This window comes from Corythoichthys intestinalis, chromosome 9 (assembly GCF_030265065.1).
Source record: "Corythoichthys intestinalis isolate RoL2023-P3 chromosome 9, ASM3026506v1, whole genome shotgun sequence".
Taxonomy (NCBI): Eukaryota; Metazoa; Chordata; class Actinopteri; order Syngnathiformes; family Syngnathidae; genus Corythoichthys; species Corythoichthys intestinalis.
The window spans coordinates 27,056,201-27,081,185 of NC_080403.1; the positions used below are offsets into that span (position 1 = coordinate 27,056,201).

At 38.5% G+C, this 24,985-nt stretch overlaps 1 protein-coding gene and 1 long non-coding RNA gene across 2 annotated transcripts in view; one reads left to right on the forward strand and one right to left on the reverse strand.

Moving 5' to 3' along the window:
* On the forward strand, positions 1-13,727 carry im:7151449 (complement decay-accelerating factor, GPI-anchored). The gene is made up of 12 exons (XM_057845919.1): positions 1-171; positions 400-588; positions 2,676-2,861; positions 2,946-3,045; positions 7,370-7,440; positions 7,527-7,709; positions 8,944-9,060; positions 12,880-12,918; positions 12,991-13,032; positions 13,112-13,163; positions 13,244-13,321; positions 13,430-13,727. Exons 2-11 carry the CDS (start codon positions 489-491, stop codon positions 13,299-13,301), a joined length of 948 nt encoding a protein of 315 aa, XP_057701902.1. The 5' UTR covers positions 1-171; positions 400-488; the 3' UTR covers positions 13,302-13,321; positions 13,430-13,727.
* LOC130921707 (uncharacterized) overlaps positions 10,922-24,985 on the reverse strand; it is a 23,111-nt gene continuing 9,047 nt past the window's right edge. The window contains exon 3 of the long non-coding RNA XR_009064394.1: positions 10,922-13,501. This is a non-coding gene — a long non-coding RNA (uncharacterized LOC130921707). The remainder of the gene's footprint in view (positions 13,502-24,985) is intronic.

Here is a 24,985-nt window from a genome sequence, read left to right on the forward strand (position 1 = left end):
AACAAGTAGTCCGCATGCCTGTTTCCTAGCCATCCATCCATCATCTACCGTTTAATCCGAGGTCGGGTCGCGGGGGCAGCAGCTTTAGGGGGAAAGCCCAGACTTTCCTCTCCCCAGACAGTTCAACCAGCTCCTCCGGCAGGATCCCAAGGCATTCCCAGGCCAGCCGAGGTTGCCTTTCCAATTTACATTTAACATCTAATTCAACACGTTCAAGCTTTTACATTTCTGTCAAATCTCATCAGACTGTAAATATATGTTGTAGAGTATATTTATGAATATGATCAAAGCACCAGCTCACACTTTGTTGAGCTTCTTTTTAACAGTACTTTTATTTTGAAAGCAGAATTCGCATGCTTCCTGTCCCAGTGATTGCAATTGACAGTCACGTCTTATTAGGGAGGACTCGAGCGTGGAGAAAGCCGCATCTGTTTTGCCGGCCGGACAAGTTGCAGTGTGAACGTAGCGAGGCTTGATTACTAGTGAACATGGAGCTGCCTTTTGGATTGGGGAATAGAACACACATGAAGTTCACGTCTCTTATTTTCTTCATCTTCTGTTGCTGCAGCTTTGTATGGAGATCAGAAGGTGAGAACAAAAGAAAATTATAATTTTGCTTATTGGATTTGATCAAAGCTCACTTTGTTTCTTGAACCGCCAAAGCAGTCGTTTTGACTAATTTCAAATTTCATAACTTTTTAAAAAGTCATAAACTTGTTTTTAAAAAGACCTTTGTACCAATAGGACCTGGTCTTTTCCCAAATGCGTGTATAATTTATTCCAACATGTATTATTACCATTTTAAAATAAGAAAGAGATCAGACTATTACTACCTCGAATGACTATAGCAATTACATTAACTGCCTGTTTACACGTGTAGTCTTATCTCAAATTCACTTCATTTGCAAAATTTTACCGCTCTTTTCTCCTGCCCCATTGTGTATTGTTTTTTGACTTTGAAGATAAAACCTTTGTTATACACTGATATACTGTTATTCTTTGATTTTGACTTTGAAGATAAAACCTTTGTTATACACTGATATACTGTTATTCTTTGAATGACTTTGATTCAGGGTTGTAATGGCCTATTCCACATTTTTCCCCTTGGATATTCATATTCCATGCAAAAAAAGTGAATGACTGCTGTGTTCATTCTACAGTAGTAGTGGCAGAATTCTGGTAGTGCAAAAATCCAAATCTTGAGCCCTCTTTCAGGTTCTAAATACCCCGAATATAAAATTGTCCTAAAAATATCATGTTAACCTTTTTTTTTTTTTTTTTTAAATCAATAAATATAAAACTAAGTCACTGAAATATATTTAGCACCTGCGTAAAGTTGGCTCCCGATCCAAAGCAAAATTTTGGGAAAACAGTCCGTTTCCTTTGTACTTTGTGTTTGTTTCTGCTGTAAAAATTGTCGTCATGGCTACCGTATTTTTCGGACTGTAAGTCGCACCGGAGTATAAGTTGCACCAGCCTTAAAATGCCCATTGAAAAGGAAAAAAACATATATAAGTCACACCGGAGTATAAGTCGCATTTTTGGGGGGAAATTTACTTGATAAAATCCAACACATAGAACAGACATGTCAACTTGAAAGGCAATTTAGAATTAAAAAAAAAAAAAAAAAAACAGAGAACAACATGCTGAATAAGTGTACAGTATGATAATGTTACATGATGAATGAACCAAAAAATGCAAACGTGGCCGCTACGTTAACGTAACATAGCTATTAAGTTATTGAAATAACAGCATAAAGAACATGCTAACAAGTTTAACAAACCATCAGTGTCGCTGCAAAACACCAAAACAACATGTGAAATGACATAATAATGTGTTAATAATTTCACACATAAGTCACTCCTGAGTATAAGTCGCACCCCCAGCCAAACTATGGAGAAAAAAAACAAAAAAAACTGCGACTTATAGTCTGAAAAATACGGTATATCTTGTTGTCATTTCCAGTCTCCTTTGATCTTCAGTAAAGACGATTTAACAGTCACTGATGATATAAAGCACACAACAAACACAATGCAATACGATAATTGTAATACAATCCTTAAACTTTTAGCGGATGTGACTATTTTTGGTACTTAAAACAAAACAAGAAAATAACAATGGATGATAATATATAGTTTATAATGTTTTGTCTTTTTTATATGTATATATATATATTTCTTGAATATGTAAATACACGTATAAATTAATTAAATACTCACAAAGAGAATAGAATTAAAATGAACATAAACAGGAAAACAACATTATTAGATAGATTTAAAACTTTTATAGTATTCAACTCATTGGCTGCTATTGAGGGGCAATCGATGTCCAATTGATTTTGACTCGGAGTCAATATGGATTGGACGTCTATTGCTGTCAATGGCAGCCAATGAGGTAAGAGTAGTCTATAAAGGGTTAACAACTAGACAAAATCTTCCTCAATTAAAATACACAATAGCTGCCTTCATCCACCCCTTAATTGTTAATAGATGAGAGCGCAGCTCCACGTGGTATCACAACAATGTGTCTGTGCCAAAAGTCTCTCAAATGTTTAATTGTTGGCTTTCCCCTCTTTGCTTTAAACAAAGATTTTTTTTCCCCTAACATTCCTGGAGTCATTCGTTCCATGTACAGTATTTATCCCTGTGTTGATATTTGGCCTGTTTTTCATCTAGCTGACTGTCTCACGCCTCAGAGAGGGGAAACAAGTGTTTTGACCGACCAGGCGCACTTGATGGATGATTTTCCAGAGGGTTCCAAAGTCACCTTGGAGTGTCGCAACGGCTACGTAAAAGAGGCAGGCTCGGATGCTATATATTGCCAGGGAGGCAAATGGACTGCAATTGAGCTCGTCTGCAAAAGTGAGTTGGGATTGTCATTTGAGTCATTGGACTTCTAGACAAGTGACTGAGCCTTGTTTTATTTCGTCATTGTTGGAACCCTAGAGTTCGACTGTGGTGTCCCTCAACCTCAGCCCAACATGATCTTTAACACCAGTGCTGGAACCCTCTTTGGCGACATTATGACAGTCAGCTGCGATAAAGGGTGAGTGTGGAGAAAAAAAAATAACACTGTATTTAATTAATTTTTAGATTTGGGATGGTTAGTGCGAGCACCTAGAATAGTTCTATTCACAATATTCCTCTCCTAAATGTGTAATTCTTTTGAGATCTGTTGTCATGTTTCAAGCCACACTGCTCAACCTAACAAGTGGGTGCTGTAAGTAAAAGCTTAGGTTGTATTTGTCACTCTTTATTTCTTGGGCAGGTTGTAACCAGGGGTGTAAATCATCGATTTCATGGCAATACAATTTGCCAACAGTCTTACAAGAATTGATTTGATACAATATATACAGTACACATTTAACACAGCTAAGGGTTTTCCCTAAAGTTATGAAAATATAAAGCAATTTTGACATTTTTTTGGTCAACATTTTTCTAAAAAGATTTCAGATATTTAAATTAAAAGCAATGTTTTTAACAAAACGACATATCTAAAAGACGACAATGTTCTGCGATGTTTTGCGTTTCGATTGATTTCGCTTCAATCTTAATCAATAAATCGATTCAGATCGATGTGTCGTTATGCTCCTAGTTGTTACTGAAAATATTTTTTTTCCCCTTTTGGGATCTGAAAGAGCTTTAGTCTGCAATCACATTGGCATATAATGTACTGTATATGCAGTGTTGCCACGGATTACTTTAAAAAGTAATTTAATAGCTGATTACTGATTACACCTAAATAAAGTAATCTAGTTACTTTACTGGTTACTTTATTATCAAAGTAACTAAGTTACTTTAAAAGTAACTTATCAGTTACTTTTTACCATTTTTTCCCCCTTTTGCTGCCTCAACATAAAAATAACTGAAAAATGTCATCGCGTGTAATTGAGTTTTTCACATAAGGCTTAATCTTTGAGTTAGCGGGGGTTTAATTAGCCGACCATCCGTTGACTCGCCCTAGCTTAGCCATTCCGAAGCCCTAAAACTAACAAATAACTGAAAAATTGCACAAAATTTGTTTAAATCAACTCCCAACAACGAATTAAACCCCCGCTAACTCCAAGATTAAGCCTAATTAAAAATTCTGAACTTCCCCTTTGAAATAAAGACCTAGCCGTTAAAATGTTGTCTCCAAAAGTTGTAAAGCAATAAAACAAACAATAAAAATTAATGAAATGAACAAAAATCCTACAACGTAAAGTTTTCATAATGGGTCAAAATCATTTTTCGAACAGATCATGAGACTAGCACCTCGGAGACTTTCTTTTGCTTTGCTAAGCCAAAACTACACCAGAGGAGGCAAGATGGATATTTAGAATTTCTTTAAACCTAAGCTTTCAAACACTACCAACAACAACATGAACAGTTGATTGAACTCGAACAGTGTCAAGATGTGTATATACATATATATACAGTATTGGCCAAAAGTTTGGAGACACCTCAAAGGTGGATACTTTGAAGAATGTAGAACATAAAACCTGTTTTCAATTATTTCACTTTTTTTGGCCATTCCACATGTTCGTTCATAGTTTTGATGTCTTCAGTGAGAATATACAATAGTAGTGAAAATATATAAATTGCAAAAATCATGAAGTGTGTCCAAACTTTTGACTTATGTTTCAGTCTTCAACATGCTTTTCCCCCAGTCCCACAAATGTAAAACGCCTATGATTACAAACTCTTAAGTATAAAATGTACATAATTACACATATTATAAAGGCTGGTTACAAACTGTAGAAGGGCTGGCTGTCTCGTTACCTTTCGGCTTTGATTCGAGTTTTTTCGTGTTGTGCTGTAATTCCAATTGCTTCCTTGTTGAATTGGATGCCGAGTTTTTAGCGGTTGACAGTCTTTCTGCGCCTGCGCAGAGTTTGGAACGCACGGAGATATTTTTGTCATCTTTACTGGACGGATATGTGAAGTATTGGCTGTATCTCCAGTGAGCAAATGCAGCCGTTTGTTGTATCTTTCCGGCTCCTTTACTGTTAGCATCCTAAAAGGTAGCCACTAGCCAGGCTATGTTGTTGACCGCCGTGGCAGACAGCGCGCGCACAGGCAGGATGGTAATACACGTGACCCGTTTTTTTTTCCCCCCGATGAGAAAACGTGAGATGTGATGTCACTCCCAAACTCAAGCGCTGTATTTTCTTTTCAAATGCTCTTCGTACATGACTACAATATTCTTCATTCTACATACAGTATGAGGCAACAACAAAATAGTAACGCACAGGCACCGAGGAAACTAACTTTAATCAGATTACTGGCTTGGAAAAATTAACGCGTTAGATTGCTCGTTACTGAAAGAAAGTAACGCGTTACTGTCAACACTGTGTATATGTTAACCTATATCTCGATTTAATCCACATTTCGAAGAAACTTGATGAAAAGGTTCACTTAAATTCAGACTGCATCTTGAAGTGACCAATCCGATCCTATCTATTTGCTTTTAACTGACTCGAGCAGCATTCTGTCATGATAATCTGAACGTGCCAAGTCACATTGTTATTTATTTTAAACTCTGACGTGGGTTAGTTTTTACAGAATGTGACTGGCCAGGGAGCTGAAATGGTAATTCATGCAAAGATTACAGTGGGGAGAACAAGTATTTGATACCCCATTGGCAGTGTATCACATACTTGTTCTCCCCACTGTATGTCAATGTACTGCTCAGCTACGGGTGAAACAGTGTGAGGTAAGCATAAATGGTGTGCAATGGAGTGACAGCCAAGTAAGTTAAAATATTTTAGAGTTGAAACATCCGACGTAAAATTTGACTCGCCATTTGTTCCCACATCCCACGACATACTTGAAATACAACGATTTATGACACCGATTTGTTTTCCCGCAAGACGGACGCAGGGCGGATTTTCTTGTGAGAAAATTCAACATGGGTTCCAACAATGTTGGTGCAGGGTGTGAAAAAAGGAAAAAGGTGAGGCTTACCATTGAAATGAAGATGGAAATGATAGAAAAATATATGATAGAATGGAATAAACATTTATTATCATTATACAATTGTACAATGGAATTGGGGTGCATCTCCCTTTACAGCGCAGGATAAGTTAAAATCTCAAAAGTGCCTTTTAAGTATGAAATCTAAATAAATGTAAATATAAAATGTGCATGAGATAGTCTTATGTTCAGGCAGTGAGTGTGGTGTGCCGTCCGTAAACTGGCTCGACAATACGGCCGTAGAATGTCTACGATCTCGACGGTCTTCCTCCGACCTCCGTTCGCCAGTCTTTATGAGTTAAGGTGACAATTATTATTGTTGTAACATTGCCAAAAAATCGGCAGTTTCGTCAGGTTTTTAATCATTTATTTTAGAACTTGTACAACACAACATGCCTACTGTCCGCAGCTGAACAAAGTGAAAGTAAAATGTCAAAAGTGACTTGCAAGTATAAAATCTAAATAAATATATATATAAAATGTGAATGAGATAGTCCTATGTTCAGGCAGTGAGCGTGGTGTCTGTCCGTGAACTGGCTCGACAATACAGCCGTACATTGTCTACGATCTCGACTGTCCTCTTCCGACCTCTGTTCATCAGTCTTTATGAGTTAAGGTGACAATTATTGTGGTAACATCGCCAAAAAAATCGGCAGCTTCGTCAGGTTTTTAATCATTTATTTCAGAACTTGTACAACACAACATGCCTACTGTCCGCAGCTGAACAAAGTGAAAGTAAAATATCCTCTCTCACTCTGTCCAGTCAGCCATTCGGTGCGTTCAGGTACACCACGCAAAACACCCACCGCCACATTAGAACCCGATTTGTTACCTTATTACAGGTATTATTATTATTAGTATTATTAGTATTATTGTATTATTATTCCGATTTTTATTCATAATTGCTTTGTTTTGCTCTGTGTAATTGCTATTTGCAATACTACCAGCAGCATTCATTAAGGATTTAGTGTAGGTTTTTGGACTGTGGAAGAATTAATGGAATTATAATGGAAGTATTCTTATGGGAAAATCCTGCTCGACATACGACCATTTCGACTTAAAAACAAGGTCCTGGAACGGATTAACTTTGTATGTTGAGGTACCACTTTATTTTTACATTCAGTATATTTAGGCCACTTTAGTGCCTATATGTACAGAATATGAAATTGGAGGTCTAAACAGCCATATAAAATGATTGAATATGAGAAGAAAAAAAGAAAAAAAACGTGCATTAAGACCTGTGGTTTCAATGTAGCATTTGCCATCTTTAGTAGTACTAAGATCCTGACCAGGCTAAAAATTGGCCAAAACAAATGCAGAATGACTGTTCCTGATTAGAGGGACTGAGGGCGTACTCCTACAAGGAGGAAAACCCTCAGCTACCTCACTTTTCCATGTCTGTGCTGTTTCCACAGTTACCAGATCAGCGGGACAAGCTACAAGCAGTGCTTCCCTCGAGGGTGGCTGGGAAGAGCCCAGTGTCACAGTAATTGTCCCACTTTTGTGTTATCAGCTCACAAAGATTTTTAGTAATTGTAGTCCTCAGCAGTTTTTGCTTGTGTCATCTATCAGTTAGAAAGTGCAAGTTTCCCGCAGAGGTGAACAATGGGAAATGCTTGTGGGCTTCACAAGACCCCCCGACGTACGGCGAGAGCATCAAGTTTGAATGTGACGAAGGCTTTGTGCTGACTGGAAACTCCACCATCCAATGTGGCGAGACGGGTGAATACAATTCCCCGCCACCTGAATGCAAAGGTAAGGCAGTTTGGACTAGTTGCTGTGCTCCAGTCCTGCAGAGGGCAGTAATGAAAACTCCAATGCAAGCAATTTGGACAAAATTTAGGGATGTCCCGATCGCATATTTTTGCACGCAAGTCCGAGTCCTCGATTTTGAGAATCTGCAGATACCGAATCCTGATCCAATACTGAAAAAAAAAAAGTTTTTTTTCCCAAACATGTTACAATCCAGTAGTTTTTCTTGGAGTGTTGCAAAGTATAAAACATATATATTATGTATACAATGCCATTGGATTTCTGGATTATTGTTACATTTTAGCCCTTAATTTAAAAAATATATATAATATAAAAAAATATTAGGGCTGTCAAAATTATCGCGTTAACGAGCGGTAATTAATTTTTAAAATTAATCCCGTTAAAATATTTGACGCAATTAACGCACAAATGCCCCGCTCAAACAGATTAAAATGACACCACAGTGAAAGGTGTACTTGTTGTGTTTTTCGGAGTTTTGCCGCCCTCTGCTGGCGCTTGGGTGCGACTGATTTTATAGGCTTCAGCACCCATGAGCATTGTGTAAGTAATTATTGATTGAAAATTTTACAAATTTTATTAAAACGAAAACATGAAGAGGGGTTTTAATATAAAATTTCTATAACTTGTACTAACATTTATCTTTTAAGAACTACAAGTCTTTCTATCCATGGATCGCTTTAACAGAATGGTAATAATGGTAATGCCATCTTGTTGATTTATTGTAACCGTATGTTGAATGTATATATCCATCTTGTGTCTTATCTTTCCATTCCAACAATAATTTACAGAAAAATATGGCATATTTTCTAGATGGTTTGAATTGCGATTAATTGTGATTACTTACGATTAATTAATTTTTAAGCTGTAATTAACTCGATTAAAATTTTTAATCGTTTGACACCCCTAAAAAGTATGTATAATTTTTTAAAATTAACAATCGGATTCCAAGCCTCTGAAAAATGGCCCGATCAGCCGGATTTATGATCACATGATCGGATCAGTGACATCCCTTGAAAAAATTAAAACATTTATATGTATAACTTTCTCAATTTTAGATCTTTATCCTAATTTAGTGGGAGTCAATTCGCTAAAAGTGTGAACTAAAACTGGCTTGGTATATTTTGGCAACAATTATTCCAGAAAAGCACATTTTCAAAGCTATGTTAATCTCTAGTTTGCTGTGACGTCATGATAGGTGGCTCTCTATGATTCACAGACATTTCGACGACAGCTGCTCCACCGACCACGGCGGCTCCACCGACCACGGCGGCAGCAGCAGCAGCTCACAAAGATAAAATTATCACACACAACGCAGAAGTCACCACGCGTCAAGGTATACGCACCCACAACATATTTTAGATTACAATCAGTAGAGCGACACAGTCTTTTCTCCTACACTCACATGCTATGAGAACTCTTAAGAGGCTTGCTTAAGAAGCACTGTGATGGCTTGTGTTCAAAGTTGCTGGACACGAGGTGACAACAAAGCGGAGGAGAACAAAGATGTTCAGTTTTCTTTCATGTAGGATGATGAAATTTGAGAATGTTTTGAGACATGTAAATTTCAGCAATAAGGTCAAACAAGGTCACTTAATTATTCATTTACACATTGGCTGCCATTGATGGAAGGAGATGTCCAATCCATTTTGACTGGAAGGTTTGTATGTGATCATTTGCTATCAATGGCACTGAAACGGACCATTCAAAGCCACTCCTCCCAGTTTAAATTAAGTGGACGTCTATCACTTTAAATGGCAGGCAATGAGTTAATATATAGTCAAATCAATTAATTTGATAACAGATCAGTTGTCATTTGATTTTTGCACCCTTAGGCTAGGTTCATACCGCGGATCTTAATGCACAATTCCGATTCTTTGTTTTTTTGGGTTTTTTTTTTTTGGCGTGCCCCTTCAGACTGCATTTGTACACTGAGCCCGTTCAAGTATCACGCATGCACACTAATTCGCAGTCCGATAGGCGCTGTGCAAACTCATGTGCAGGAGCATCAAAACAAATGCTGGCTCAACGTCATTCTGGAGTGATCATATTTTGATTTCCAAAAAGAGGACACAAATAACAGACAAATATACTGTACTGGCCCGAATATAAAATGGCCCTGATTATAGGACGACCCCCTGTTTTTCAAGACTCAAGTTTGAAAAAAGACTTTTTGAACACCAAATTAATTTTTATACTGAAAATAATTACAGTACATCTGAAACAAATGATTACAACAATATATTTGAGAGAAAAAGCATGTTATTTTGCCTTATTCAAATCTTAATATCGGAACATTGAAATATGTAAACTAAAGTGCAATCACATTCGTAAATAAATGGCTTCTGGTTTTTGAAATGTAAATAAACCAATCTCTTGTGATAAAACAACAAAATTGCAATAACTGCATTAACCATCAAAGTGACGTCTAACTGTAACTGTAGTCTTGAAACAAATCTGAATAAGGAAAAACATTCCAATAAAAAAATGCAAACTGGTTAACCCTTTAAGGTCTGGGCCTATTTTGTCTGATTTTGCATGCCTTTGAAGTTGCCTTTATATTTCAAAGAAAGAATTGTTTACGATGGCCTGGTTTGGTCCCTTTTTTTGTGACACCTTGAACTTCATGTCCAAACTGTTGTTTCCTTCACTGACCAATTATAAATCATCATTTAGGGCCCAAAAAGACTAAAAATTCCAAAATAGTTTTGTCAAAATTTTTAATATTGATGTCCAATTGACAACCAAACATGCGTAACGAACCGTTTTGAAACTTTGTAATATTTATTCAACATGTTAGGATGAACATTCAACCAAAAAAAATTAGAATAAATAGGCTTATATTTGACAATTCAACATAAACAACAGGTATAGCCATAGGCGTTCTTTGCCTTTATACATGCTCTAGTCAAAACAGGTTATATACAGCAGACCAAACAGTGAAGAACAGTGAAAAAATATATACCATCTACCACAAAAAGTGTTTAGAGGCCATCTCTTTATGAGTTTAGGCCCATCACCTGATGAAAACTATGTACACACAATCAAGCTTCTTGAACACACATTTATATACACAAATTGAGAAGACTGATTGTGGGGGGGGGGGGAAATATATATATAACATTGGGAAAAAAAGTATTTTCAAAGATATTTACAATAAACAAGTTACGGGCTACATCACACAGCCCACACTTCCATGGGGTGTCGGTCCTCTTTCCACCCTTCCATTTTCATTTCACTTTACTTTCATTGTCACTATAAATGTACATGAAAAAAAGTCAGTATTTATGAAAATAATAAAGTATAAAATAAAAATATATACAGCAATAAATAATAATGGAAATCTATATGTATGACAATAGAAAGAATACCATAGCTGAATATGTGCTACATCCCTAATCTTCATACAGAAAGAACACCACAAATTATAAATTCCTGCCTGGGATACCCACAGTGCACGTGCGACTTTGATCTGATATGCACATTTTATTATATACACAAACACACACTTATATTGCATCAAAATTAACTTTGTCTTGCAATATCAAAAGAAACTTTCAAAAGAAACTTTTTCAGCATAAAAAAAAAAAAGTGAGTTGGCTTACCTCTGCTCGTCGATGGCGTCACCCACGTGTGCAAAACCGTCACTATCTTCACTCGAGGACTCTTCCGAAGAAGACGATGATATCGAATTTGGACCATCCTCTTCCTCAAGTTGATCAAAAAGCACAATTGCTTGCGCTAAATTTAGTTTTCCGTTCATTCTCAAAGTCACACAAAGTCGCTGCTCGATCCAAACGGCCGTCGCTCGCCACCTCGCTGCTTCAGAACACTCCTCCCTCTCGTTCGGTAGAACCTCGCATGGTAGTTATATTTATATATAAAAAAAACGCATTTTGTGCTTCCACTGTGACTTCGAAAGGGTTCGTTTGATTTGTGTTTTTTTCATGGAGCTTCCGTTTTGAAAAAGGACAAGAAATGATGGAAATATAGACATAAACAAATGATCCATGCAGCGTTTTAATGTTTTTTTGAGAGGACAATAAAACTGTAAAACTTAAATAACAATCTCACTTTTTCGTAGGTCGATTGACTTCAAATAATAACGAGAGTAAACCGCAACTTCCGCACTTTAAAACGAGACCAACCAACGGCATGTGGGTGACGTAATTAAAACGTGAGGGCGCTTCAAAGACGACGTGCGCTGAGGACGCGCCGGCGCGTCCTTCGACTCTCAGGGGTTAAACTTGAGAGTAGCTGAGATCTGTCATGACAGAATCGCTTCAATGATATCTGGCGCCATCTAGCATCGTGAATGAGAATAATGTCTAGACCCCGAATATAAGACGACATCCACTTTTTCAGTCTTACTTCAAAGCAAAAAACACCGTCTTATATCCGGACCAATACGGTAATCCCCGTTTAGTCTTATATTCAAAGTTTATATGGATTGATAGCATGCACGCACTGTGCGTGCATGACTCATACATATACGAAGTTTGCCCCGACTCTCGGTCGTGTACGCAATCTTAAAATATTGCTCAATTGGAGCACAGAAAGAAAACCGAGCATTCTCAGGCTTACCCCCATTTAATTTTTTTAATGAATGTGGTCAAGCTCACCTCTTCCCTAAAAGCCGCGTTCGAGCTAGGCGCTAACGTTGATGCACAGCTCTATCACTAACAAAGCGCCCTGTCTCTCTCGCTCTTTTGCTGACGTAATTGTTGCATGATTCTGATTTGGGGGAGTTGACAGTTCAGACCGCAGCCACATTCTGGAAAAATGTAGCCCAGATCGGATTTTAACCACATACGAAAGTGACCTAGATCGGATTTGAAATTGTCCACTTTTATGCAACCTGTCCCGCTCAGACCGTCAAGTTAATGCCTGACTCGAGTTGTAAAAACACGATAAATCGAATTTGTGTATTAAAACCTCTGGTATGAACCTAGCCTTAGTATCCATACATTTATGTATACTATACACACACACACACACCCATGCTGTGTACAGTCACACACACTTATAAGAGATGCCAAAATAATCTTAATATGATATCACACGATTTAAAGTGCTTCAATATTCTAGTGGTCTTGTCCTGATCTCGTCGTATATTTTAAAAAGGTCTTTATAAACTGACCTTTGATTGTTGCAGAAATACATGACAAAGCCAAAGATTCCAACAAGGATGTTGGTGAGTTAACAATTCCAACACGTTGAATGTTTGTATTACACATTCTTTTCATGTTCTGCGTGTGTCTTTTAGATCATTTCCCTGTTATAATCGGCGCGGTGGTCGTATGCCTTGGTAAGCTCCTCATTTACTGAGACCCTTATGGTAACTCGATAAAAACCTAACACATTGTAACTAATGTGCTTTTGTGCAGTTGTATGCATCGGTGCGATCTGTCTGCATAGGCACTTTCTCAAAAGGAAAGGGTATGTTAACTTTTGTTACAATATTGTATGCTATGCTATACTATGGGGCATGTGTGTGATCACATTTTGTGACCTTTTAGCTCGTATAACACCAGAGAAGATCTGAAGCCCAAATTGTTTCTCTTCCAAAATGCGTAGGAGTTCCGCTTCACTAGAAGGTACCAGTGTGTTCCCGTGGGTGAAAATATGCTCACTGTATTAATAAACACCGAAACCAGAAAAGGAATTTTCAATAATCGTTATCGTTGTTGTTGTTTGCCCTCCAGTTGGATGAATGCCAATCTGCTGACAAGCATCTGGGAAGCCAGGAAGGACATGCCAACACACTGGAGCAGTTCCTTTAAAGGGAAGAAAGAGCAAAAGGGAATTTGATTACTAATATTGCACTTCAACTGGCAGATCATTCTTTTACGTCACTGCGTTGCCAGTTCAATGAAAGTCCACTGCTCAAGCACTTTTTTTCCCTCCTCGTTATGTTTGTATCACAGTTGTAAATATTCACTGCTAAGTCTTTTTATTGTATTTTTGTATATTTATAACTGGAATAAACCTGTGTTTCAATGATTCAAGTGAGCAGTTTGAGGTTTTTAGCTTGAGAAAATGGGTGTTGACGAGTCCCACTACAATGTGGCTCAGTTTTCTGACTCCGAAGGTGGTGGCGGCGGCTGATAAAAGACACAATCAGCTGCATTCTTCGCCTTCGCATGTTCCTGCCCCTCATTGTGAACCCCCCCATGACGGATAATGCATAACTTTCATGGTAAGGAATGCAGAGCACATGCTACCTTCTACACATTTCAGATACAGTACTGAAATGTTGGAGGACTTGCAAAGAAATCTCTTCAACTACCATTGATGGAGCGTGACGTTAAATTTAGGTATTGAGAGTTAAAATGACAATCTGAAAAACTTTATGCAGTATTACATTGCAAATGGACTATTTTCATGCATCTCAATACATTATTGTAAACTCATGCACAACACAATCTAAAAACCTTTTCGTGCGGATCTGGAAACGCATTTAAATCAACAGAACAAAAGTTGACCACGTTCCCTAAGGGCTTGTATCACTGGCTGTAACAGTTTGATAAATGTTGTCCTGTCATTTAAAACAAAGCCTTAAAGATCCTGAAAATGTGCAAAGACCAAATAAAATTTTAGTGCTGAATTGCTAAGTTACAGCAGTAAACTCCTTTTGACCTCAGCTGGTAAGATTTTTTTTTGGACAGATCCAAATGATAGATCTGATGACGTCAGCAAAATCCTCTTTCTGGCCCAGTGGTCCCTCTATGCACTGCTGGCCAAAAGTTTTGGCACCGCTGCAATTTTGTCCTATAATGCTCAATTTCTCCCAGAAAATGCAATTACAAATGCTTTGGTAGTAATATATTCTTTTATTTTGCTTGCAGTGTAAAAAACACAAAAGAGAATGGGAAAAAAATTAAATCATTATCATTTTACACAAAACTCCAAAAAATGAGCCGGACAAAAGTATTGGCACCCTTTGAAAAATCATGTGATGCTTCTCTAATTTGTGTAATTAAAAGCTGTTACTTACCTGTGGCACATAACAGGTGCTGGCAATAACTAAATCACGCTTGCAGCCAGTTAAAATGGATTAAAGTTGACTCAACCTCTGTCCTGTGTCCTTGTGTGTACCACATTGAGCATGGAGAAAAGAAAGAAAACCAAAGAACTGGCTGAGGACTTGAGAAGCAAAATTGTGAGGATGCATGGGCAATATCAAGGCTACAAGTTAATCTCCAAAGACCTGAATGTTCCTGTGTCTACCGTGAGCATGTGCCATCAATAAGTGTAAATAAATAAGCGCACGGCACTGTGGTTAACCTCCCTAGATGTGGACGGAAAAGAAAAATGACGAGAGATTTCAACGAAAGATTGTACGGATGGTGGATAAAGAACCTCGACTAACATCCAAACAAGCTGTCCTGCAGTCCCAGGGTACAACAGTATCAACCTGCACTATCCCCCGGCGGCTGAATGAGGAAGAACTCTATGGTAGGATACTCAGGAATACCTCACTTCTGACCCAGAGACAAAAAAAAAGTCAGGCTGGAGTTTGCCAAAACTTACTTGAGAAAGCCAAAAACGTTTTGGAAGAATGTTCTCTGGTCAGATGAGACATAAGTAGAGCTTATTGGGAAAAGGCATCAACATAGTTTACAGGGGAAAAAATGAGTCAAACACAGCGGAGGTCCCCTGATGTTTTGGGGTGGCTTTGCTGCCTCTGGCACTGGACTGCTTGACCGTCTGCATGGCATTATGAAGTCTGAAGACTATCAACAAATTTTGCAGCATAATGTAGGGCCCAGAGTGAGAAAGCTGGGTCTCCCTCAGAGGTCATGGGTCTTCCAGCAGGACAATGACCCAAAATACACTTCAAAAAGCACTAGAACATGGTTTGAGAGAAAGCACTGGAGACTTCTAAAGTGGCCAGCAATGAGTCCATATCTGAATCCCATTGAACACCTGTGGAGAGATCTGAAAATGGCAGTTTGGAGAAGGCACTCTTCAAACCTCATAGACTTGGAGCAGTTGGCCAAAGAAGAATGGTCTAAAATTCCAGCAGAGCATTATAAGAAACTCATTGATAGAGACCGGAAGCGGTTGTTCACAATTATTCGCAGTTATTTCGTCTGAAGGTTGTGCTACCAAGTATTAGGCTGAGAGTGTCATTACTTTTGTCAGGCCCATTTTTGGAGTTTTGTTTAAAATGAAAATGATTCAATTTTTTTTTGTATTCTCTTTTGTGTGTTTTCATTGCAAGCAAAGTAAATGAAGATATTACTACCAAAGCATTGTAATTGCAATCATTTTCTGGGAGAAATTGAGCATTATCTGACAGAATTTCAGGGGTGCCAATACTTTTGGCCAGCAGTGTATAAGCCACTTTTAGTGGCTTTTCTGTGATATGATAACTTTCTCATTCATAAATTCGTCATCAATATCCTTTTGTCACCAGCAAGTCACAGAGACCAGCCTAACCATTTTGTGGTGTTCCAGTATTTTCACAATTGATAGAAAATGTCCTCATTGATGGAATATGCACACATTTGTGTGTTACACAAGAGGCATTTGGGATCTTCTCATATTGGAAGTGAGTAGCCTTCATTAAACCCCACCCAAATTTGTAGGAAAACATTGGTAAACAGTCGCTCATTTTTTTTCAACAAGTCGCATGAGCTGCATTTAAACAGATGCCACTAATAAGCAGTTTGCCCGCCGCAAAAAAGCAGCTGTGAGCACAAACCCCATGTGGTCCACGTGCGGTTCTTACTCCGCTCCAACCGCACAGTGCCGAGACCCATTAGGGAAATGATTGAACCTCTTTAGAAAAGATAAACACACATATGGAACCCTCCTGTCGATGAAGGGCATGGTTGTCTGGATGTGACTTCTGCACAGGAAGAATGAACATGAACTGATTGCGATCGACCTACAACGAAAACAAAAAAACTTTGCCCTTCATGGTGTCAGCCGGTGTCTTCTCCCCTTTACGTCACTGGCTTTTCATCGGTGAGTCTACACCCCCACCCTAACACATGTTTGGACACATCTCACAGGTCCTGGCTCTGGGCTTAAATGGAGATATTCAACACAGACACAACTGAGATCCAAAAAGACAACTGGATCCAAAAAATTACAAAATATGGCACTGGGTCAGGGGTACACAGATCTCTACTAACATAACAATGTTTAAAAAAGGTTTTTTTATTTAAAAAAAAAAAAAAAAAGAGAAAAAAAGTCATTCCCACTCACTGGCTGGCTAGACAGCTGCTATGTAAACACGTTCAAAAACCTGAGTATGCTCATGTTCTCACTCTTAAAAACCTGCTAACAACCCCCGTATTAACCTGTTTTCAACCCAAATATCTGGCCGTTTATACACATGGGAATTGAGCAATCTTTGTCCATGCTCATTGTTCAATATTCACTGTGTTTCGCCCATGCTATATTTGTGTGAAATCTTGGCCAGACAAACGGAATATCCAGATTTATTTACAAACCTGTACGCAAATGTCTAAAAAATAGGAAATACTGACCTTAATCCAAAAATTGGCCGTGTGTTAACATAGCCAGTGCCAGTTTTAATGTGAGAGTGCTCTGTAAATTGCGGTATTCCAGAGAGATTAGAAGTGGAGCCGTAACGCACGATTCTTCAAACGTCGGCACAAAATGACTGTTACTGTAAATCAGTAATGTAAATGCGACTCATCATCTGCCCAACTTTTATTTTCAAGCTTCCTCTATGCATCCTGTTTTGTCGACAGGAAAGCGATAAAGCCATTTGTCTGTCACTTTAGCAGGAATGGGAATTCAATTTGCGCTCACAGTGATGACTGTAATTCAACTTTGTTACTGAATAAGAGTCATATTTCATGTTTATCACACATGCTTTTTGGCGTCGCCTAAAACTTTAATTTCTCCCGATAGAAACTGAGCTGTTCTCAGCACCATTCCAAAAGACAGTGGTTGTATTTCACATCATCAAATGTTTGTTATATAGTTGGCACCTGCCTATACTACGAGATGGGAAAAACAACTTCCTCGAGAAAATCTTACAATTACAGAGGGGCAAATAAATATTTAGTCAACCACCAATTGTGCAAGTTCTCCTACTTGAAAAGATTAGAGAGGCCTGTAATTGTCAACATGGGTAAACCTCAACCATGAGAGACAATGTGGAAAAAAAAACAGAAAATCACATTGTTAGATTTTTTAAGAATTTATTTCCAAATTAGAGTGGAAAATAAGTATTTGGTCACCTACAAACAAGATTTCTGGCTGTCAAAGCGGTCTAACTTCCTCTAACGAGGTCTAACGAGGCTCCACTCGTTACCTGTATTAATGTCTCCTGTTTTAACTCATTATCGGTATAAAAGACACCTGTCCACAACCTCAGTCAGTCACACTCCAAACTCCACTATGGCCAAAATCAAAGAGCTGTCGAAGGACAACAGAGACAAAATTGTAGACCTGCATCAGGCTGGGAAAGACTGAATCTATAATAGGTAAAACGCTTGGTGTAAAGAAATCAACTGTGGGAGCAATTATTAGAAAATGGAATACATACAAGTCCACTGATAATCTCCCTCGCTCTGGGGCTCCATGCAAGATCTCACCCCATGACTTCAAAATGATAACAAGAACGGTCAGCAAAAATCCCAGAACCACACGGGGGGACCTAGTGAATGACCTACAGAGAGCTAGGACCACAGAAACAAAGGCTACAATCGGTAACACAATGCGCCGCCAGGGACTCAAATCCTGCACTGCCAGACGTGTCCCCTGCTGAAGAAAGTACACGTCCAGGCCCGTCTGCGGTTCGCTAGAGAGCATTTGGATGATCCAGAAGAGGACTGGGAAAATGTGTTATGGTCAGATAAAACCAAAATAGAACCTTTTGGTAGAAACACAGGTTCTCGTGTTTGGAGGAGAAAGAATACTGAATTGCATCCGAAGAACACCATTCCCACTGTGAAGCATGGGGGTGGAAACATCATGCTTTGGGACTGTTTTTTTGCAAAGGGACCAGGACGACTGATCTGTGTAAAGGAAAGAATGAATGGGGCCATGTATCGAGAGATTTTGAGTGAAAATCTCCTTCCATCAGCATTCCATCGGCATTGAAGATGAGACGTGGCTGGGTCTTTCAGCATGACAATGATCCCAAACACATAGCCAGGGCAACAAAGGAGTGGCTTCATAAGAAGCATTTCACAGTCCTGGAGTGGCCTAGCCAGTCTCCAGATCTCAACCCCATAGAAAATCTGTGGAGGGAGTTTAAAGTCCATGTTGCCCAACGACAGCCCCTAAAACATCACTGCTCTAGAGGAGAACTCCATGGAGAAATGGGCCAAAATACCAGCAACAGTGTGTGAAAAGCTTGTGAAGAGTTACAGAAAATGTTTGGCCTCCGTTATTGCCAACATAGGGTACATAACAAAGTATTGAGATGAACTTTTGGTATTGACCAAATACTTATTTTCCACCATGATTTGCAAATAAATTCTTTAAAACTCAAACAATGTGATTTTCTGTTTTTTTTTTTCCACATTCTGTCTCTCATGGTTGAGGTTTACCCATGTTGACAATTACAGGCCTCTAATATTTTCAAGTGGGAGAACTTGCACAATTAGTGGTTGACTAAATACTTATTTGCCCCACTTTATAAATTAACCCAACCATCAGCCAAACTTGTTGATATGTGAGTGCTTGCCAGTGAGCGGGTGGCCTAAAAAACCTGTAAAGCGCTGATCTATTTTATCTCAAATGTAATATTTATGTTCAGATATGCTGACATACAGCCACCTGGCACCGTGACGTAAGATGAAGAAGGGCTTTCATGGCCAAACACTGAAATTATACACTTAGCCCAAAGATATAGGCAGAATTCCATCCTGTAGTCTTAACGTCTCGAATGAAGACACAACAAGTTACTCACTGCGAGGTCAAATACAGGGGAGACTTGAACAAATATTTGCTCCTGAAGGTCTTGAGACTGCTTGTCAACATTTGGGATTGGCAAAATGTTTCTTTTGTCTTCAAATGCATTCACTGCCATTTGCCCTGGGAGGGCTAGTAGCGATTACAGACAGTTCGCATTGTCTATTGCCGTCAATGACACTCGAACATGGTCGTTCAATGCCAGCGCTCCCAGTTAAGACGACCTTGTACATCTTGAAGTTGTATATTTTTGGTCCATAGAGCCAAGAGGGAAAAGTCTGTAACATTTTCCTAGTCACGCTTAATGGAGGAACTCCCTGTGACTCACATGGACTCAGCGATGAGGCTTTTGAGAGCTGGTTTTGTGTTGATATGGCAACGACATGAGGCCTCCACCTCCTGCCAGGATTTTTTTCGATGCAGACAGCAGGCGTAGGCAGCAGTTTATGTATTAGGCGGCGTTGGTAGTTGTATGTATGCCATGTTTGTGCAAGTGGATAAAGTGAAATTGTGGGGGAGAAGTCGGGTGGGGAAAGTGATTCACGCTTATTTCTGCATTATGCCTTGTTCCCTATTTTTGGTCATATTCCACAATTGTTAAATATACATTTCTCCAGAAATACAATGAATCAACATGCTGTGAATAGTATGCTACGGTCAAAAATGGAAAATGAAGTGAGGAAAAATTACTGGTAGTTGTATGTATGCCATGTTTGTGCAAGTGGATAAAGTGAAATTGTGGGGGAGAAGGCGAGTGGGGAAAGTTATTTACTCTTATTTCTGCATTAGGCCTTGTTCCCTATTTTTGGTCATATTCTACGGTTGTTAAATATACATTTCTCCAGGAATACAATAAATTAACATGCTGTGAATAGTATGCTACAGTCAAAAATGGAACATGAAGTGGGGAAAAAATACTGCTGCCCAATACTTGACACTTTGTATGGTTATAAAAATATAAAGCATTTAACGTGAAACAAACTTGGATTAATATATATTTTTCACTACAAATGATTTACGTCATGCACTGTCACAACTGCCCATAAACTACCCATAAATATCAGGCTCAAAGTAATTGAGTAAACACATTCAGGTTTTAAAAAATCATTGCCTGGTGTGCGCGTGTTTTCAAATAGTATAAACAAAGAAAGTCATTTTAACACCATTTATTGGAGTTGACTTTGCACTTCAATTTATTTCATTTTGTAAAGATTTATTGTAGTTTTACTCAAAGTCATATTATTGGGCAAAATTCGAATTTACACATTCCCCTTTTATATTATATATGTATTTGAAACAAAAATGGATTATAAAGTAATATAAACTTACACACGACTCACAAATAAGGAGTTGAGTTGTCTGTTCAGTTAATATTTATTTGTACTCCAGCAATTACTAGTATATGGGCAACGACTTTTTACTTTGACTTTAGTCATACATAAAAATAAAAAATAAAAATAACAGTAATTTTGTAGTACAACTTGGTCAAAGTGGTCATCTTAAAACAACATGTCATATTTGATGTTTAAACTAAAGCTGTTTAAGTATATTAGATGTGTAACCCAAAGGATAATTGAGTAAATATTTTCAATTGAATAACTTCATGGAATTTAATATTTTTAATTTTATATTAGCATTTCAATTATTTTAGTTTATAAATGATCAAATTCACAAAAGGTGAATTATAGATGAAACGGGTCTCCACCCCTCTGCTGTAGCACAGGGCCAGTGGAAAATTACCAGCAACGCGATGACACCGACCCTTTTTTTTTTTTTTCAACTGACCACATTGTGAGCTGCTCCAGCAGAGAGGTGCTGCATAGGAGATCCACTGAACGAATTTATTCGATATTTTATGGTTAAAATCCCTCCAAAAAGCGAGTTACCCTTTTGTAGCACTTCCTTATCAGCGTAGGCTGAGTTGGAGACTGTGTGCGTGAGGCAAAACAGCAGTTTACTCGTCCTTGGTAAGTTTAGCCTATCGAGCTAATCGGCGCTAACGCTAGCATTAGCTGGCCAGTATGGCCGTTAATAAGAATTTGTCGACTCATTGTTGACGAAAGTTAGTAAAATAATTGTCATCCTATATGTTGACGAATAGAGAAGGGAGTGGAACCGGAGTTCCTTGAGCCTGGAGTTTGTGAAGCTCTTTCAAAGCATCTTGGTGAGTTACTTCAAATGTGCTAACTACAGTCAAGTGCAAAAATGTAATCACAGCAGTTGAACCATATGCACTCCTATTGTCTGTGATACTAAATTGCTGACAATGGCAACATTTATTTTTCTTTTTAATATTGAATGTCATTTTTGTATTTGTTTAAATGAGAACAGACTACTCAATTATTAAATTGAGTTGAACTGCAGTTAATGTTGTTAAAAATAACATTGGTTGGGAATTAGAAAAAGAATTAGATTTTAATAGCCTTGTTTTATACAGGCTAGGTTTTTTGATGACCTTTGAATTACACTGGATTTGGATTCTGCCTGAAGAGGGGGATGGCGAGCTAACCCTTGATTGACGGACCTGACTGCTTCCTTTTCCCAAGGAGCACAATCTTCACTTCCTACCTCTCCAGTGTGGTAGGATTGCGAACTGCTTCCGCAGTGGATAGGATAAAAAAACTGAACAGTGCACTTTTATTTTCATAAAAATTGGGACACTCTTTACTTATTTTGAAGGGACACTTTATTATTTTCTCTGGCATCAATCTGAACTGTTATACATTAAAGAGCCAGCTCTATTAGGCAGTCATTGTGAATACATTGTAAATATTTGTACATAGTTTTCTCTTTTAATTATAATTTTGAATTTTAAACCCTTTCGTGGCTCCAGTTATTTATTGTGTGCTAAATTTCTTCTTGTTACACCAAAATTTTCCTTCAAGAGACGAACCTAAGCGCATGTGCCCAATTGGAAAAATTCCTGTTGACCCTACAGGGGTTACAGATGTTTACATTAAAACTGTTAAAGTGGGAAAAAAATTGTCAAAATATATTTTTCACACATATTTGACCACAATTGCAAAACAACATGTCACCAAATTAGAAACTGTACAACAGTGCTGGCCAAAAGTATTGGCACCCCTGCAATTCTGTCAGATAGTGCTCAATTTCTCCCAGAAAACAATTGCAATTACAAATCCTTTGGTAGTAATATCTTCGTTTATTTTGCTTGCAATTTAAAAAAAAAAAAAAAAAAAAGGGAACAAAAATTAATCATTATCATTTTACACATAACTCCAAAAATCGTTAAGACAAAAGTATTGGAAACCTTTGAAAAATCATGTGATGCTTCTCTTATTTGTATACTTAACAGCACCTGTTACTTGTGGCACATTACAAGTGGTGGCAATAATCACACGTGCAGCCAGTTAAAAAGGATTAAAGTTGACTCAACCTCTGTCCTGTGTCCTTGTGTGTACAACATTGAGTTTGGAGAAAAGAAAGAAGACCAAAGAAGCATGGGCAATCTCAAGGCTACAATCTCCAAAGACCTACTTGTCTACCGTGCGCAGCGTCATCAATAGGCGTAAAGCCCATGGCACTGTGGTTAACCTCACTAGATGTGGACGGAAAAGAAAAATTGACGAGAGTTCAACTAAAGATTGTGCGGATGGTGGATAAAGAACCTCGATTAACATCCAATCAAGGTCAAGCTGTCCTGCAGTCCGAGGGTACAACACTGTCAACCCTATCTGTCGGCGGCTGAATGAAGAGGAACTCTATGGTAGGATACCCAGGAAGACCCCACTTCTGACCCAGAGGCATAAAAAAATCTAGGCTGGAGTTTGCCAAAACTTACCTGAGAAAGCCAAAAACGTTTTGGAAGAATGTTTTCGGGTCAGATAAGACGAAAGTAGAGCTTTTTTGGGAAAGGCATCAGCATAGAGTTTACAGGAAAAAAACGAGGCCTTCTATGAAAAGAACACGGTCCCCACACTCAGACATGGTTCCCTGATGTTTTGGGGTTGCTTTGCTACCTCTGGCACTGGACAGCTTGACCGTGTGCATGGCATTATGAAGTCTGAAGACTACCAACAAATTTTGCAGCATAATGTAGGGCCCAGTGTGAGAACGCGGGGTCTCCCTCAGAAGTCATGGGTCTTCCAGCAGGGCAATGACCCAAAACACACAAAAAGAACTAGACAATGGTTTGAGAGAAATCCCCAGAGACGTCTAAAGTGGCCAGCAATGAGTGCAGACCTGAATTCCATAGAACACCTGTGGAGATCTGAAAATGGCAGTTTGGAGAAGGCACCCTTCAAATCTCAGAGACCTAGAGCAGTTGGCCAAAAAGAATGGTCTAAAATTCCAGCAGAGCATTGTAAAAAACTCATTGATGGATCCCGGAAGTGGTTGTTCGCAGTTATTTTGTCTAAAAGTTGCTACCAATGATTAGGCTGAGGGTGCCAATACTTTTGTCCGGACCATTTTTGGAGTTTTGTGTAAAATAATGATGATTTAATTTTTTTTTCATTCTCTTTTGTGTTTTTTCATTGCAAGCAAAATAAATGAAGATATAACTACCAGAGCATTTGTAATTGCAATCATTTTCTGGGAGAAATTGAGCATTATCTGACAGAATTGCAGGGGCGCCAATACTTTTGGCCAGCAGTATATATTAGATTTTTACATTAAAACTGTTAAAGTGGGGAAAAAAATGTTAAAGTGTATTTTTCACACATACATTTGACCACAATTACAAAACAAAATGTCACCAAATTAGAAACTGTACTATGTACAAAAAAACATTACCACAAGTGCAACCCTGAATTGTATCACTTGGCTGCCACCTGCTGGCGTTGTAAGGAAGTACAAAGCCGAGCGTGCCTCCACATTGTAACCGATTTCAAATGGTGCTAGACATGATGGCAACTCTGAACACCAGAGGAAAACGGTCATCCTTGGTGAGGCTGCACAAATTCCCATTTTTTCATTGGTGTCCTCTTGCAGATTGTTCCTGCTCAAGAACACCGATTTCAAATGGTGCTAGATGGGATTTTATACTCTAAAACACCATCTGAAACCGGTTCCCTGGGGAGGCAGCCTCCTATGAATGGGTCCGACACCCGCCATCTGCAAAACAAACAAAATTTGACATTTGTCAAACTACTATTGTCTTTAACTCATTATCTGCCATTAACCGCTTTAGACGTCAAATCCATTTTGAACTGGGATGGCTGGTAATTAATTATCATTGCCAGCCAGCCTTGATAACTTCCCAGTGTGTTGACAGAACCTGTTGTTTCAGTCCCTTCTGAAGTGGGTCAGACATGGAAAGACGGCACGACTTCTGAAAGTGGCACAAGCGAGCAGAACTGCGTCGAGATAAAGTACAGCCAACTTTGGACATA

Coding starts and splice junctions, on each gene's coding strand:
- im:7151449 (XM_057845919.1), top strand. CDS start 489: ATGGAGCTGCCTTTTGGATTGGGGAATAGAACACACATGAAGTTCACG. Junction 589..2,675: donor CTTTGTATGGAGATCAGAAG/GTGAGAACAAAA, acceptor TTTTTCATCTAG/CTGACTGTCTCACGCCTCAG. Junction 3,046..7,369: donor ACAGTCAGCTGCGATAAAGG/GTGAGTGTGGAG, acceptor CTGTTTCCACAG/TTACCAGATCAGCGGGACAA.